The 15390-nt window shown below is 53.5% G+C and overlaps 1 protein-coding gene across 4 annotated transcripts in view; it reads right to left on the reverse strand.

Moving 5' to 3' along the window:
* GIT1 (GIT ArfGAP 1) overlaps nucleotides 1–15390 on the reverse strand; it is a 55177-nt gene that overhangs the window by 4006 nt on the left and 35781 nt on the right. For all 4 annotated transcript variants that reach the window (XM_080982916.1, XM_080982915.1, XM_080982914.1 and 1 more), the window contains 8 exons: nucleotides 5456–5553; nucleotides 4862–4973; nucleotides 4635–4768; nucleotides 3843–3995; nucleotides 2351–2596; nucleotides 2030–2083; nucleotides 573–659; nucleotides 56–132 (listed from right to left, as the gene is read on the reverse strand). In XM_080982916.1, the coding sequence (XP_080839042.1) occupies nucleotides 56–132; nucleotides 573–659; nucleotides 2030–2083; nucleotides 2351–2596; nucleotides 3843–3995; nucleotides 4635–4768; nucleotides 4862–4973; nucleotides 5456–5553 (961 nt within the window). The remainder of the gene's footprint in view (nucleotides 1–55; nucleotides 133–572; nucleotides 660–2029; nucleotides 2084–2350; nucleotides 2597–3842; nucleotides 3996–4634; nucleotides 4769–4861; nucleotides 4974–5455; nucleotides 5554–15390) is intronic.

Below are 15390 nucleotides of genomic sequence, written 5' to 3' on the forward strand. Positions count from 1 at the left end.
AGCTAGTCCTGTGCAAGTCCCAGAAAGGGATGCCCTGCACAGCCCTCGCCCTCACCTGAGTGGCAGATCCCCGCCCTGCGTGTTGTCATAATCGCTGTCTGTGCCGCTGCCGTGTCGGTCCAGTTTTCCAGTCTAGGAAGGGGGGGGGGAGAGAAATTGGGCAGAGTTAAAAGGGGGGGCTGGCAGCAGGCACCCCTGTTGTGTAATCAGAGCAGAGGCTTGCTTTGCATGCAGAGGGTTCCCAGGCGTCTCTAGTTTAAAGGAACTGCAAGAGCTGCTGCCGGTCAGAGCAGGCAATACTGAGCTAGGTGGACAAAGAGTCCAGCCAGGCAGGGAGTGGGTGGAGCCCCCTATTTTGCATGCAGAAGGTCCTGCGTTGAATCCCCGCCATTGCTGAATAAAAGGTGGCAGGGCTAGGAAAGGAAACACACCCACCCACCCTGATGAGACCCGGCATAGCTGCTGCCGGTCAGAGCAGACAGCATGGAGCTAGATGGGCAAAGAGTCTGATCTAGAATAAAAAGGAAGCTTCAGACACTCCCAACCCCAAAAACAGAAATGTCATAAGTCACCATGTGACGTCCGCTCTCCGGGGCGCAGGACAAGAGGGGAGAAGACTGAGGGAATGGCATTGAGGAGATGGAGCTGCCTTTCCGCATCTGAAAGGGAGAGGGCAGGAGGCAGCCGTTAGCCAAACGCAGAGAGACCGGACTCCGATGGGCGGAGGGATCACTTGGCAGAAGCCCAGGAGATTTTCTTTTCATGTCTTCTGTCTGGGTGCAGCCCCCGGCCCCCAGTAGCAGCCCAGAAGGAGCGAGATATATTGGTTTTTATGCACTTTTTCCAGCATATCATCCTTTTCAAAAAATTTGGCTATCACAGCCTAGGACTCCCTTCAACCTCGACTGATGGTTTTCTGAAGTCTTTTCTAATTGTGCATCTTGTTACTATAATTATTGCTACAAATTCATATCTTAAATATAACTATTCTGAATTCTCTTCATAATGATTTATATAATACTCCCTACAAAACTTCTTTTAACCCGACAAGGGATGTTAATTGGTTACAATTGCTTTCCAAATATATCATAAACCTCTTCCATTAGGAAAGTCTGGTCCTGCCGGTTCCGAATTTTCCCAGCTAGTCTCGCCATCTCGGCATAGTTCATCAGTTTCTCTTGCCAAGGAGATTTTATGTTCAAGCCTTCTGGGTGACCCACTTTGACCCATGGAACTGTCCCTGTTGCAGGGGCCACAAAACTCACCTTCCACATGTGTAAGAAACCCATTTTTGCGTGTGGCAGCACCTACACTTTGGAACTCCCTGCCAATTGATAATCAGGCAGGTATATGCTCTTTTGGGCACCTGATGAAAACATTTTCAACATTAGACAAGCCTACCCACATATTTAGAAACTGGTGTGAGTTCTAATCTGTTTTAATAAGTCTATTTTTATTGTAACTTTTTAAAAGCCTTAATTTTTAAATTTAATTCTTCTTACCAATATTTTTTTCGTTTTATCTTTTTTTTGTAAACCGCTTCAATGTTTCTTTCCTCCCCACTCCACCCCCCACCCGGTAGTCAAGCAGTGTATAATTTTCATAAAATAAATTTTAAAAAATGGCAACATTCGCCAACCTGGTGCTGCTTTGGACTACAACTCCCATCAGCCCCTGGGTGAACGAGGAGTTTATGATGAGGGCTGCAGTCCAAACTTTTTTTGAGGGTCTGAGGTCGGCGAAGTCTGTCATAAAAAGCAACCGGGGGGGTCATGTTAGGGAGGCGGCCAAGCCCCAGATCTTTCACCCTGAGACCTGCCCCCTTTTAAAACTTAAAACCAAAGTAAATAAATAAAAACTTTGCTCATAGGGCTCTGTGGCAAAGCTAGTGAAACCGCCTCCCTACCTGCCTTGGCAGGTTAGCAAAAATTAGCTATCTGTACATATAAACTAGCAGAGTGTTGTCATCACATTGGACCCCGAGGCTTTGAAGGGTCTAGCAATGGCCCCTGGAGGAAGCGCCACTCACCCGGTAGATGCTGGCCTGGTTGTGGATGGAATATAAGGCTTCCTCGTCCACTTCCTGGAACGGCAGAAGAACAAGGGGGTGAGCAGGGGGGGCAACCCTGCGACCCCCAAAAAAGAAGCAGCACCGGTTGGATTGCAGAATCCCAACCCTGCAGACGTCACCCTCCTCAACTCACAGCTCCGCACAGCAAGGAACCCACCAACCACTTTTTCTCGTTGAAAGCAAAGCATGTTCGGGCGGAACAAGAGATCGGGTGAAAAAATGCACCCAAACACTTAACACCCACCCACAAATGCCCCCCCCCCCCTCCTTGGCACTCACCCCGGGGTGGAACGGAGTGGAAAGGCGGGTGACCAGGTCATCCATCGGCTGCTGGCCAAAGGGCTTGAGGGCCCCAGTGCCCGGCTCATACATGGAGAAGGCGTGGCGGTCCCGGCGGTGGGCTCCCGTGGCCGTGGAGGCCACGTGGCTGTGGTCGGGGCGCTCGCTGGGGGGTGGCGCTGCCGCCGGGTGGATGGGCCCCACCTGCTGGCGAATCTGCATGTTCTCCGCCTGCAGCTTGTGGATCTGAAACGCGAGAGGAAGGGGCACAGGACTGTCAGGGCTGGATCCGGCCGAAAGCAGCTCATACCTCCGAAGGCGGAATCACAATTGGAGAGGATTTCAACGGATTGGGGGACTGGGTCAGAGCTAGCGAAGCTTATGCACTTATCAAATTTGTATACCACACATCATCCGCAGATCTCGGGGCAGTCCACAGCATAAACACGCAAGATAAAAACACAAAATACATTTTTTTTAAAAAAATAACTCCCCCCCAACACATTCTAGGTTGCATCGAGAGAAGTCTAGTGTCCAGATGAAGGGAAGTAATAATCCCACTCTATTCTGCCTTGGTCAGATTCCTCCTGGAAAACTCAGTTCTGGGCGTCAGAGTTTAAGAAGCTTGCTCCCTCTTCCATGTGACAGCCCTTCAGATATTTGTAAATGGCACCCATATCTCCTCTCAGTTTCCTCTTCCCCAGGCTAAAGATACCCAGCTCCCTCAACCGTTCCTCATGAGGCTTGGTTTCCAGACCCCTGGTCATCCTGGTCTCCCTCCTGTGCCCACCTTCCAGCTTGTCAACATCCTTCTTAAATTGTGGCGCCCAGAACTGGACACAGTATTCCAGGTGGGGCCTGACCAAGGCAGAATAGAGAGGGACTATGACTTCCCTTGACCTAGACCAGGGGTCAGCAAACTTTTTCAGCAGGGTCACTGTCCCTCAGACCTTTGGGGGGGGCGGACTATATTTTGAAAAAAATAATGAATCAATTCCTATGCCCCACAAATAACCCAGAGATGCACTTTAAACAAAAGAACACATTCTACTCATGTAAAAACACCAGGCAAGCCCCACAAATAACCCAGAGATACATTTTAAATAAAAGGACACATTCTACTCATTTAAAAACACGCCGATTCCCAGACTGTCCGTGGGCCAGATTGAGAAGGTGATTAGGCTGGATCTGGCCACCCGGGCCTTAGTTTGCCTACCCATGATCATTCTAGACACTAGACTTCTCTTGATGCATCCCAGAATAGCACTAGCTCTTTTTGCTGCTGCATCGCACTGCAGAGAACTATCTGGACCAAGAGTCGTGACGTAACATAAGGCAGAATCCTCCATTCCCCTGGCCTCAGCCGTCGATCCCAGACCCTTCCTTCCGTCCGCCTTGTGAAGTTGCCAAATTTCACTGCGCGGTTGCTGCTCCTGTTCAGACCACCTCCAGGATGCTCCCTTCCCAACCCCCCCCCCCAACAGCAACCTGCCTCTCTCTGCAGCCGCCTCAGTTCGTCGCTCAGGTTGTTGTTGACTTTCATCAGCTGCTGCACTTTTGCTTCGGAGGCGGCCAGCGCCTTCTTGACCTCCAGGTACTCCTGCAGCGTGATGGGACCATCTGAGAGGTCCGAGGAATCCATGCTCTTTTTTTCCAAGGGGAGAGAGAGAGAGAGAGAGAGAGCTGAGTGAGATGGGGTCATTACTGGGGTGGACACAAAAATGTTCCAGGCATAAAACAACATGCTTTGCGGAATGCTTGTAAATCAGTGCGGAATGCCAACAGCAACAAACCAAGCAGATTTTGCCAGGAAATGGGGTTCCCCCCCTCCCAACACCCCAGACAAAGCTGGAAGAATTTTTGCCCTATTAGTTTCTAAACTGTACTCTATATTGCTTCATGTAATTTACAGATCTGTTAACCCCCCCCCCCTTACAAAGGTATAGGAACCAGATATTGGAACACATTTCCCCCCCAAGGATTGGAACAAAACGTGTGAATCGTGACCCTAAAAATCTGTTTCCTTAGGGAAAATTCTTCGAAATGACTACACAGATGGTATCGTGCTCCTTTGCAAATGTCAAAAATGGCATTCTCCAGCGCTGGAAGGGTCGCAATAAACCTGGTGCGTGTTATCATTTATGGTGGGAATGTAAGTTGGGGCAAGATTTCTGGAATTTGATTTTGATGGAAATGAAAGCTGTTACTCAGGAAACTAGTCCTCATTGCTGATTGCCACACATCATGGCTCCCTCCCCCCCTTTTCCCCAGGGGGGAGGCTTACCCGAGCGCGGTTATTGCGCCCTGCGTTGGCACTGCGGAGGGGCTCCTGGTCTGTGTCCTCGTCTGAGGCAACGCTGTCGTAGTCGTGTTGGTCGTCGAGGTCGCTGGGCCCGTGGAGGGAGGAGTCGAGGATCTCTGCAGGGAGAAGGTGACAACCCCATAAACGGACAGGGTGGACCTCCAGCCCCCCTGTTCCCACCACACCCCATCTCTCTCTTGCCCCCTAACCTGTGGGGCTGGAGAGGCTTTTGCCCTGCTGCCGACGTTTTGCCTCGCTTAAGATATCGATGATGAGGGTGGCAAATTCCCGGGCATTGAAGCGGGCAAGTTTCTGCCGTCCCTGGTAGAAAGAGAGAGAGAGAGAAAGAGAATCATCATACCAGCCCAGAACGGAGGCAGAGCTCAGCCCGGATCCAGGAGTCGTGATGAACACCCAGCGTCAGGATTAGGACTTTCTGCATTAAAAGACAAGACAGTTCCCCTCCTCTCCGTTTTATCTCACAACAACCCGGCAAGGTAGGCTGGGCTGACAGGAGGTGACTGGCCCAAGGCCACACACATTGGGCTTCTTGGCAAAGAGAGGGATTCGAACCCTTGTCTCTCGCAGGTCCTATTCCAACACTCTAACCACTACACCCCACTGGCTCTCTGGAATCTGGGCAAGCCCCAGGAATTCCAGCCCTGGATTCAAGGCCCGGATAGAAGCCCCAACCAGCTCTTTCCATCCCTGCCCTCCAAGAATTAACCACTGCCTGGAGCCACAGTAGGCAGAGAGGGCTGGACTCAGCCGCGCAGAAATAAGTAGCGTCCCACCCGCTTTACCTGATTGCGCGTTGCAGAATATTCGGGGTTCACGGGAAGGAAGGGGACTGCGCTGCGCTCCGTCACCAGGGTGCTGTGGTTCTGCGTCGTGAGCCAGACTTTGTAGGGAGAAAGGAGGGCAGGCAGAAAGGTATTGTTAGCCAGCTACCCTGCACAGACACATCTGAAAAGGTTTTGGAGGGCCAGGTGGCATCATCTCAAGACTCGCCCCAATAAGGGGTGGGCAGACCACAAACGCTTTTGCTGGAAGGGAAGGCTAGATGCAGAAATATCCCCTACGCTCAGTCCAGTGTGTTTCAAAATGTCTGTACCGGGGACACTGGGGAAATAATGCAAAATGGGAAATATAAGGTTCTTTATTTTATCTATCTAATGGAGTGGACCCAATGGCCGAGGGGGCAGTTTCTGTGTGTGCTGTGGAGGGAAAGTGAGGGACTCGTCCACCTGGGAAGGTAACCCGACTAGGAGAAGGAAAACTCTGATCCTAAAGCTCTGCTGCTTTGCGGGATCTCTTTGGGAGAAGACACGGCTCAGGAGTAAACCCTACAGAAATTTGGAGTGAAGTCCCTAAGGCGGTTGGATGGCGCCTTGTACGCCTCCCTCCAGCAACTCCTGCAGCCAAGCTGGTGCCAAACATCTTTCTCTGCTTTCCTTTGGACCACATCTTGTCATCTGGGCAGCCCCGGAGCTCCCTCTGCCCTGCCCAGGCTTGCACCCCAGGGAGGTACTGCAAACACAGCTGTTTGACTTCACCCGCAGAGGCACACTCCATTGTCTCTCGGGACGGATGGATGCCAACGTATTTTATCAGTGCCCCTGAGGAAGTTTGAAAGTAGCACTCATTATGGAACTTGCCGAACTGACTGGGAGACTCCGAGACCAGAGAGAAGAGAAGGTGGAAGAAGACTGGAAGACGTTTAAGGAATATTTTGAAAAAAAATATGTTAATATTTAAATCTTAGAATAGCTTTGGAAGTGGATATAGGCCATAGGGTTAGAAGTAGAAGATAGGGTATTTTAAAACAGTATTATTTGTAAGTGATAAAATGTGAAGATTTTTCTGGTAAAAGTAAGCGTGATAGGAAAAAAAATGGTTAGAAATTATGATATATGTAAACTGCTAAAGATGAGGTAAAATGAAAATCAGATAGGGGGGACTTGGGGAAGCCCACCTAACAATGTTTAGAAAAAATAAGGATAAGACAATAATTTGTTTGTATTGTTTGTTTTTCTGTTTGTGTTGTTTATCTGTGTTATAAAATGAATAAAAAAAAAAATGGGGGGGGGGATGAAAGCAGCACTAATTGATGCTTCCACACACTTTTACAGGCTCTCACTTCCTGTGCCGTTGTCTGCCCTATTTTGGAAAGAATAGGGCTAGATGCCCCCAAAGAAGAGGATTCAAGACATGTTGGGCTACACTAATTGAAACTTTCATGCCCTATTCCAGCCTCTCACTTCCTGCACTGTCGTCTCTCCTTCTTAGGAAGGGGCAGTTGGCCTGAAAGAGACACAGCAGTCCTTTCCTGGAAGTGATACGAGGTCCTCAGTGATGGCAGATCTGGTCCCTGCCTGGCCACTGTGACAAAACAGACGCAGAATGAGGTGGGTTCCCCTTTGGTCTGACCCAGCTGCAGGGCTCTCTTCTAAGTTCTTGCTGAAATCTCCAAGCCACTGCTCCGTAAACATCAGATGACAAATCTCTGCCACTCGTATCTTTAAGTACCCTTGAGCGACACACTCACGCTGTCAAGGGCAGTTCCTTGTCCTATGAGCTGCCTCACAGGGTCGTTGTTGCAGGAGGATGCATACGCACACACACGACTACAACACAGGGAGCCATTGGTCCATCTAGCTCGCTTACACTGGCCGGCAGCGGCCCTCCAGGGGTTTCAGGGCAGGGGATATTCCTGGCCCTGCCTGGAGATGCCATTGGGGATTTAACCTTCTGCATGTAAAAGAGGTGCTCTACCAGTGAGCTACAGCCTTAAGATACAGGAACCTAAGAAGCTGCCTAATAATCAAGGAGCTACATGTATGACCTAGCTCAGTATTGCCAACACTGACTGGCAGAGGCCCTCCGGAGTTTCAAACCCAGCACTTCTGAGAAATGCCATGGGGATTGAACCCAAGTCCTTCTGTATGCAAAGCAGGTGCTCTACCACTGAGCTCTTCCCCTAAAAACAGAGCAAGATTCTAGTCCTCATGATTCCAAACAAAGGGCTGGTTTAAGCAGGAACATCGGAAACCACCTTATACTGAGTCAGGCCATTTGGTCCATTTAGCTCAGGGCTGTCTACACTGACTGGCAGCAGCTCTCCAGGGTTCCAGGCAAGGGGTCTTTCCTTTGCTGCCCAGGGATTAAACTTGGGACCTTCTGTATACAAAGCCTTACTCCCGAGCTGTGGTCCAGCTTCTAAAGCCAGGTTCCAGTCCTCATGGTTCTGCTGGAGTTTGAACCCGGGACCTTCTGCATGCAGAGATGGTCAGCAAATGAACCACAGCCTTTCCCCAGAAATATGATACTGCAAGTCAGACAAGCATGCTCACCAGGAAGGCAATCTCACGCCAAGCGCTGGTGGCAGAGGCAAATTACTTCCACGTAAACATGTCCCGTCGTTGGACTCTTCAACTGGGAAAGGCCAGCTGCTCCTCTTTCCCCTTTTATCACCCCCATCATCGATAACAGTTGCGTCAAAAGCTGAAAATGCACTCAATGTTCCTGCTTCTCCAGAAACAAAACACCCCAACCGTGCTCCCCCCCCCCACGAAAAACCCAGGCAAGTCCCCAGCTCAACTCGCGCCACCCAGATCCCTCGGGGCACAGCTAAAAAGACAACAGCGCTTGTACAGATTACAACCTCCCTGCGGCCTTTTTGAAAGCCACCCCCTTTTTGCAGGCAACTTCTGGGAAGAAGCATAAATCTTTTTTAAACTGCAAGGGAGGAAACCGGCTACTCCCGAGTCGCAGGGAAGGGAGCAGCCTTGGCTGATGCCCAGACAGGGTGGGTGTTGGTGTGGGTGTGGGGGGTGACCCACCCCATCCCAATAAAGGAATCCAGCCTGGGAGTTCTCTGGTCCCTAAAAGGGCTTGCAAGCCCCACCTCAAACTCAGCAGGCTCCACGAAAAACCCACCCACCTCGCCCAGGGACAGTCCAACCGCTACCCACCCCCCAAATGCACACACAAACATCCTCTTACCAGCTTCGTCCGGACTCTGGGGCAACTTTTAGAAAGGGGCCTGGAGTTTGCAGAGGGAGCAAAAGGGAAGATTTATCCCTGCAAAGGATTCGGCTGGCCAGGAATGAAAGGGGGGGGGGAGGGGAGGCCCGCTCCAGGGTGGCCGGGAAAGAGAGAAAGTGGCCACGTTCCCACAGAACCGCAGCCAAAGCGCTTCATTCTGCCGCCTCGCTCTTTTGGGTGGGTGGGTGGGAAAAGAGGGGGGAGATTTGCTACAACGCAGGACTTAGCCTGCTGGAAGATGTCAGGCCTGCCCCCCCTTCCCAAACACCCCCCCTTCCCACGCCGCTCTCCCCCTTTCCCTGCTCTCCCAAGGGGCTGGGTTTGGGGATGACTCAGCCACACGGCCAAGATTTCGGGCTTCGGGCCAAGGAGATGAACGAGCCACGCCTGGGCAAGGAATCGCTGGCGGGGTGGTTTTTTCCTTTCTTGCCGGAGGAGTGGACGAAAACGGATTTGCAAAGATGCCAGGAGCAGCACTTTGGGGGGTTGGGCAGCATGGAAGAGAGGGAGAGGTCTGGTCAAAATCCTGCGTTCGAATCCCGGCTTGAGGGTTTTCCTACAATGGGAATCCAGGCAGCAGCTGTGGGAGACGGGATGTTGGACCAGACCCCCCTTCAATGCAGGGATCCCAGCTAAAGAATCCATCCAACCTCTGCTTTAAAAACCTTTAAAGCCTTTGGTCTGATCCAGCAGCCAGGATCTTCTTAGGCTCTGACCTCGGACGCCAGCGACAGAATTCAGCTTTCGGAGAAGGTGAATTTTGGTTTTAAAGAGGTAGGCTCCCAGCCAGGATGCAAGGGCTGTGCTAGCCTGAGGCTGATGTTGTCTGAAACATCTGGAGAGCCCCAGGTTGGGGAAAGGCACAGGCGATCTGTGAACAAACCACTGACCACTTTCCTCCCACAAGCTAAACGGGGGGGGGGGGGGGAGAGAGAAAGGAAGTGAGCCACAATCATTGCCCTGATTCAGGAACACAGGAGAGGTTTCAATGGGCTGTGCAAACACCATGCATTTATTCCCCACTCATTGCAATAAAAAAGTCCTGGGAACTGTAGTTTGCTGGGAAATATAGCCCTGCTTGGGGTAAACTGCAGTTCCCAGGATACTTTGGGGGGAATGGGCTTTAAATGTGTCTTGCCTGTATGGTGCATAGACAGGCTGGCGCACGGCAAACGTGTGTACCTGTCAGAGCTGCTTCCAGATCCTAGCTCACAGAGGATCACGCTAGCCAGCGATCATTAAATAAAAGTCTTTATTGAGTTACAGTTTCCATTCTCAAGCTGCTGCGTGCAACTCTACGTCTCATGGTTAGATCGGCGAAGCCCCATCTGAGTCTCCGCCCTTTGTACACCAACTTAATATCCTAGCCTTGCTCCACCTTTTCCGCCTGACTGTTCTTCTCTGGGTCCCTCTGCCCCCCGGGGTCTCTTCCTTCCGGGATTCCTCTGACGCTGACGCTGACCCCCCTGACTCTTCTCCCTCCTTTCGGCGGGCTTTAGGACCTGGCTCCCTTTCCGGGCTGCCTACTGCGCCACCTTCCTGTGCATTTGAACTTGGCACGCGCGCCCAACCTTCCACCTTCCGTCTGACCGTTTCTTCGCTCCCCGATGGAGGTGTGGCCACTCCTGACTCGTGCCCTCCCCCCTGTTGTGAGCTGCCAGCGCTTGATCCCTGGCGCCCTTCCTCTTCCCTGCTCTCTGGCGGTGACGCTGGTCCTGATTTCCAACTGCTCCCCTCTGAGTCCCCTCTGGCTCTATCTTCCTGGGGTGTCCCCCTAGGCTCCCCCCTTGCCCTGGCCACTGGTGCTCCTTTCTGTGAATCTTCTGATTCACTGGAAAGACTCGGAGATCTCGGGTCGTCGTCATCACTCATCTTTTCTTCTGCCTCCTCTCCCTCGCTCTCTGTTTCCTCCCTTGCCCTTGCCTCTGCTCCTGAACCCCTGACATCCATCCCCCCCTCGAAGCCCCCTCTTCCCCCCTCCCCTCCTTCCGGTGCGGGATCTGGGTGCTGCCGTGTCAGGGGGACGAATGTCGGATACAGTTCGCTTCCCGTGGCGGGCCGCCATCCGAAGTCTTCCGGTTCTTCCTCCCTGCTCTCGTTGACGACGGTCACCTCCGCTTCCATCTCTGTGCCGCCGTGCTCGAAACCCGGGTCGTCCCCGAAAACGTCCATGTCCGTCTCTCCTTCGTTGCCTTCAGGAGACGTTGCTCGTCCTGGACCCTCCAGCCACCTTCTGCGGAACTGCTCCTCTGGTCGATCATCCCACCAATACGAGGGTTCTGAAGCAGATCCCGAGGGTGACCCCTCTGGGGAACGGGCGTCTCGTGTCGGTTCCTCGTCCGAGTCGAACCCCCGGAACGTGCTGGCTGAAAGTGTGGGCGTGAAAAGCCAGTCGTCGAAAAAGTCTGCTGGCATTGGCCTATGTGGGAAGAGGGCATGAAACTCTTCTTTGAGCAGAGGTTCGTCTAAAGCGTAGCCCGGCACCCAGATGTTGGCACTGGCCGGGGTGCCCTCCTTGGCGAGAAGGTATTCTACCCCCTCTTCCCCCCATCTGGAGTCCAAAATCTCCGTGACTTCGTTGATGCGCTCCTCCTGTGCCACTCCCCCTTGCCCGGTTCTCTCTCGGAGCGGACCCGGTGCCGTTCCTGGTTCCTGAAACCTGTGAGGTGCCTTGTAGGGAGTGAGCACCGATCTGTGGAACACCGGATGCATTCTGGAACCCTCCGGAAGAGCCAGCCTGAAAGCCACCGGGTTGACCTGTTCGTCGACTTGGTAGGGCCCCAGTTGTTTATGCCCTAGTTTCTTCTTCGCCAACGACCTGGCCGGCACTGCGTGGGCTGCTAACCAGACCCAGTCTCCCACATGGATCTCTTCGCCAACCCTTCTGTGTTTGTCCGCTTGTACCTTGTATGCGTGTTTAGCCAGCTCCAGGTGCCGCCGCAGCTGATCGTGGACCTCCTGCAACTCCGACGCGAACGCATCTGCTGTCTGCGGCTCCCCCTCCCCCATTCTTTCCAGTCCCGGGAAGGTTCTAGGGTGCCTCCCGTTGTTGGCGAAGAACGGCGTGACCCCCGTGGACACGTGCTTCGTGTTGTTGTAGGCGAACTCGGCGAGAGGCAGGTAATCCACCCACGTCGCAGGCTGTTGATTCGCATAACATCTCAGGTACTGCTGCATGATGGCATTGACCCTCTCCGCTTGCCCGTTGGTCTGCGGGTGTCTAGCCGACGCCAGGTTGATCTTGACGTTCAGGAAGCCCATCAGCCTCTGCCAGAAGTTTGAGATGAACTGTCGCCCTCGGTCGGACAGAATAGACCGCGGCAGACCGTGAACCTTGAACACGTGGTCTATGAACAGTTTGGCGGTTTGTTCCGCCGTGGCCACCTTCGCACACGGAATGAAATGTGCCATCTTGGAGAACAAATCCACCACCACCAGCACAGCCGTCTTGCCCCTCGAGCTGGGCAGATCCGTGACAAAGTCCAGGGCCACTCTCTCCCATGGCTCGAACGGAGTTTGCAGCGGTTCCAGCAGTCCGGCCGGCGGTCTGTGCACTGGTTTGGCCCTCTGGCAGGTGTCACACCTCGCCACGTAGTCCGCGACTTCCCCTCTCATTCCGGGCCACCAGAAGTCTCTGGCTACTAATTCCACCGTCTTCTCCTTGCCAAAGTGCCCGGCAGTGGGCGCGTCGTGCAGCTGCTGCAGTACCTTGGCGCGAAGTTCGTCTCCCGGCACGTAGATGGCCCCTTTACGGATGAGCAAACCATCTCGCAGCTGGAACTCGTCGGTCGCTGCCGTGCCCCTGTGCACCTCTGCCATCTTTGCTTGCGCGAAGGAGTCATCCTGCAACGCTCGTCGCACCGCATCCAGGTCAACTGTTGCCGCCGCGCACGCCCACACTGTCGGTGCGAAGATGTGCATGGCGGCCGCTGGCGTTGCCTCCTCCAGATACTGTGGCTTACGGGAGAGAGCATCCGCCATGATGTTGGTGTCCCCCGGGACATACTCTATTCGGAAGTCGAAATTCGCAAAGAACTCAGCCCAACGTATCTGCCTCTGGTTCAGGAACTGTGCCGTGCGCCAGTGCTCTAGATTCTTGTGGTCCGTGCAGACCTGCACCGTGTGCTTGGCGCCGATCAGGAAGTGCCTCCACGCTTTGAACGCTGCATGAATGGCCAGCAACTCCCTGTCCCAGATGGTGTAGTTCTGTTCGGACTTGCTGAGCTTCCTTGAGTAAAACGCTCCCGGCCTCCAAACCCCCTGCGGGTCTTTCTGCAGCAGGACTGCTCCCACGGCTCTGTCCGAAGCGTCTGTCTCCACCCTCATCGGCCTGCTGGGGTTGACATGAAGCAGCTGCTCTTCCGACGCGAAGAGACGCTTGAGTGCCTGAAAGGACTGCTCCGCCTGCTCTGTCCAGATGAACTTCTTTTTCTTGGAGCTGAGCGTGTCCGTGATGGCCGCTGTCTGCATCGCAAAGCCTTTGATAAACTTGCGATAGAAGTTCGCGAAGCCGACAAACCGTTGGACCTCCTTCCGGTTGCGTGGGCTTTTCCAATCCAACACTGCTCGGACCTTGGCGCTGTCCATGGCGAGCCCTTTATCAGACAACTTGTAGCCCAGGAAATCCACCTCGGTCACGTCGAATTGGCACTTCTCCAGCTTGGCGTAAAGCCTATGTTGCTGTAGCCTGCTCAGCACTTCCTTGACGTGTCTGTCATGCTCCTGCTGCGATTCCGAAAAGATCAGGATGTCATCCAAGAAACAGACGCACGTCTTGTAGAGGAGCCCCGCCAACACGTGATGCATGAAAGCTTGAAAAACGTGGGAGCCATTTTGCAATCCAAAAGGCATAACTCTATATTCGTAGGTGCCCAGGGGCGTGAACATGGCTGTCTTCCACTCATCTCCCTCCCGCATGCGAATGAGGTTGTATGCCCCTCGCAGGTCCAACTTGGTGAACACTCTGCCCTTCCGTACCTTTGCGAGGAGGTCGTCGATTCGGGGCATGGGGAAGTCCGATGGCTTGGTCACACTGTTCAAGATGCGAAAGTCCACTACAAGTCTTTTTTGGGGCGTGTCCCGCTTCTTAACAAAGAATACCGGACTGCCCCCCGCTGCCTTGGACTCTCGGATGAAACCGCGCTCCAAATTATGATCTATGAACTCTTTGAGTTCCTGCAGTTCGTCCTCAGACATGGAATACAGCTTCCCTTTGGGTAGCGCCGCCCCCGGCAGCAGGTCAATTTTGCAGTCATATGGTCTGTGGGGGGGTAGCCTGTCTGCCTCTTTCTCGCAGAAAACCTCCAAAAATTCTGCGTACTTGTGGGGGACCGCTTGCAGCGTGCCTAGCTGCAGCTGTGACTCCTCTTCCCCTCCTTCCTGCCTGGGCACGATGCAGTGTTCAGCGCAAAAGGAAGAGCCGAAGGTCAGCCGCCTCTGGTACCAAGCCAGCGTCGGGCTGTGCTTGTCCAGCCAACTCATGCCCAATACAATGGGCGTGTCCGATAGTTGAGTGACATTGAAGCTGATGATTTCCCTGTGATTCCCAAGTCGCATCACCATTGGTGGCGTCTGCTTCACCACTTGCCCCCCTAGCAGCTCCCTGCCATCCACCGTGACAACCTGCAGGGGCAGCGTGGCAGGCAGCAACTGTATAGCGTGCCGGTCGACAAAGTCCTGCCCTATAAAGTCCGCATTGCTTCCGGAGTCAATGGTGATTGGCACGTCCATGGTGATTCCATTGGGCAGCTGGAGCGACGCGGTGAGCTTCACTACCGGTTTGGGCGGGAGGGGGTCCATGGGCTGTAAAATCTCTGGGGACTGCTTCACTGACACGTCTGGTTGGGCCCCAGTGCCTCTTCCTCCAACCAGACTCCTTCGTTTCCCTGCTGTGGTTGTCCTTGCTGCGTTGCTGCAGTTACCATTGCTGAGGCTGCAGTGTGCTTGTGGAGCCTCTGGGGACACTCTTTCGCCATATGCTGTGGATCATCGCAGATGTAACACTTCCTGTTCCCTCTAGGAGGCTTCGCTTTCACTGCTGCCGGTGCTAGGGCTCTGGCTGCTGACTGAGCCCTTGCACCTCCAACCTCCATAGGTTCCGCTCCTCCTCCTGGCGGAGGCGTGGATTGCGCACGCGCTGCTTCTCTGGGAAGGAAGGAGGAGCCCCTGGCTGGTTCGCGCCCTCCACGCCCTTCGTCCCTGCTCCACGGACGTCCTTCCAGCCGCACCCCCACCGCCAGCGCCCTCTGAACGATCTCCTGCGTGGTCCGGGGTCTCTCCCCCCTCGCAATTTCATCTTTAACCGAGCCGTGCAATCCCTCCCAAAACAGGTCTCTTACAGGAGCCGAATCTCTGTCCCATTGCAGGGCACTGACCAAAGCGAAAAAGCGGGCATGGTACTGCCTTACGCTGGCCCTCCCTTGCTTCAGTCCATGTATCTCCTGCCGAGCAAGATCCACGTCAATGCTTGATAAAAAGCACCCATCCATCGCTTTAATAAAGGCATCCGCATTTTGGAGCGCTGGATCATTATCTCTCCACAAATTGCGCAGCCATGCTTTAGCATCTCCATGCAAATGGGACATGATGAATCCCACCTTCTCTTGCTCATCTCTAAAGTCTTTGTTCAGCAGTTGCAGTGCACACATTACATCTGCTCTAAAGTTGGGGTACTGTTGCAAATTCCCATCGA

Source organism: Podarcis pityusensis (genome assembly GCF_964106645.2).
Source record: "Podarcis pityusensis genome assembly, chromosome: 15".
Lineage (NCBI taxonomy): Eukaryota > Metazoa > Chordata > Lepidosauria > Squamata > Lacertidae > Podarcis > Podarcis pityusensis.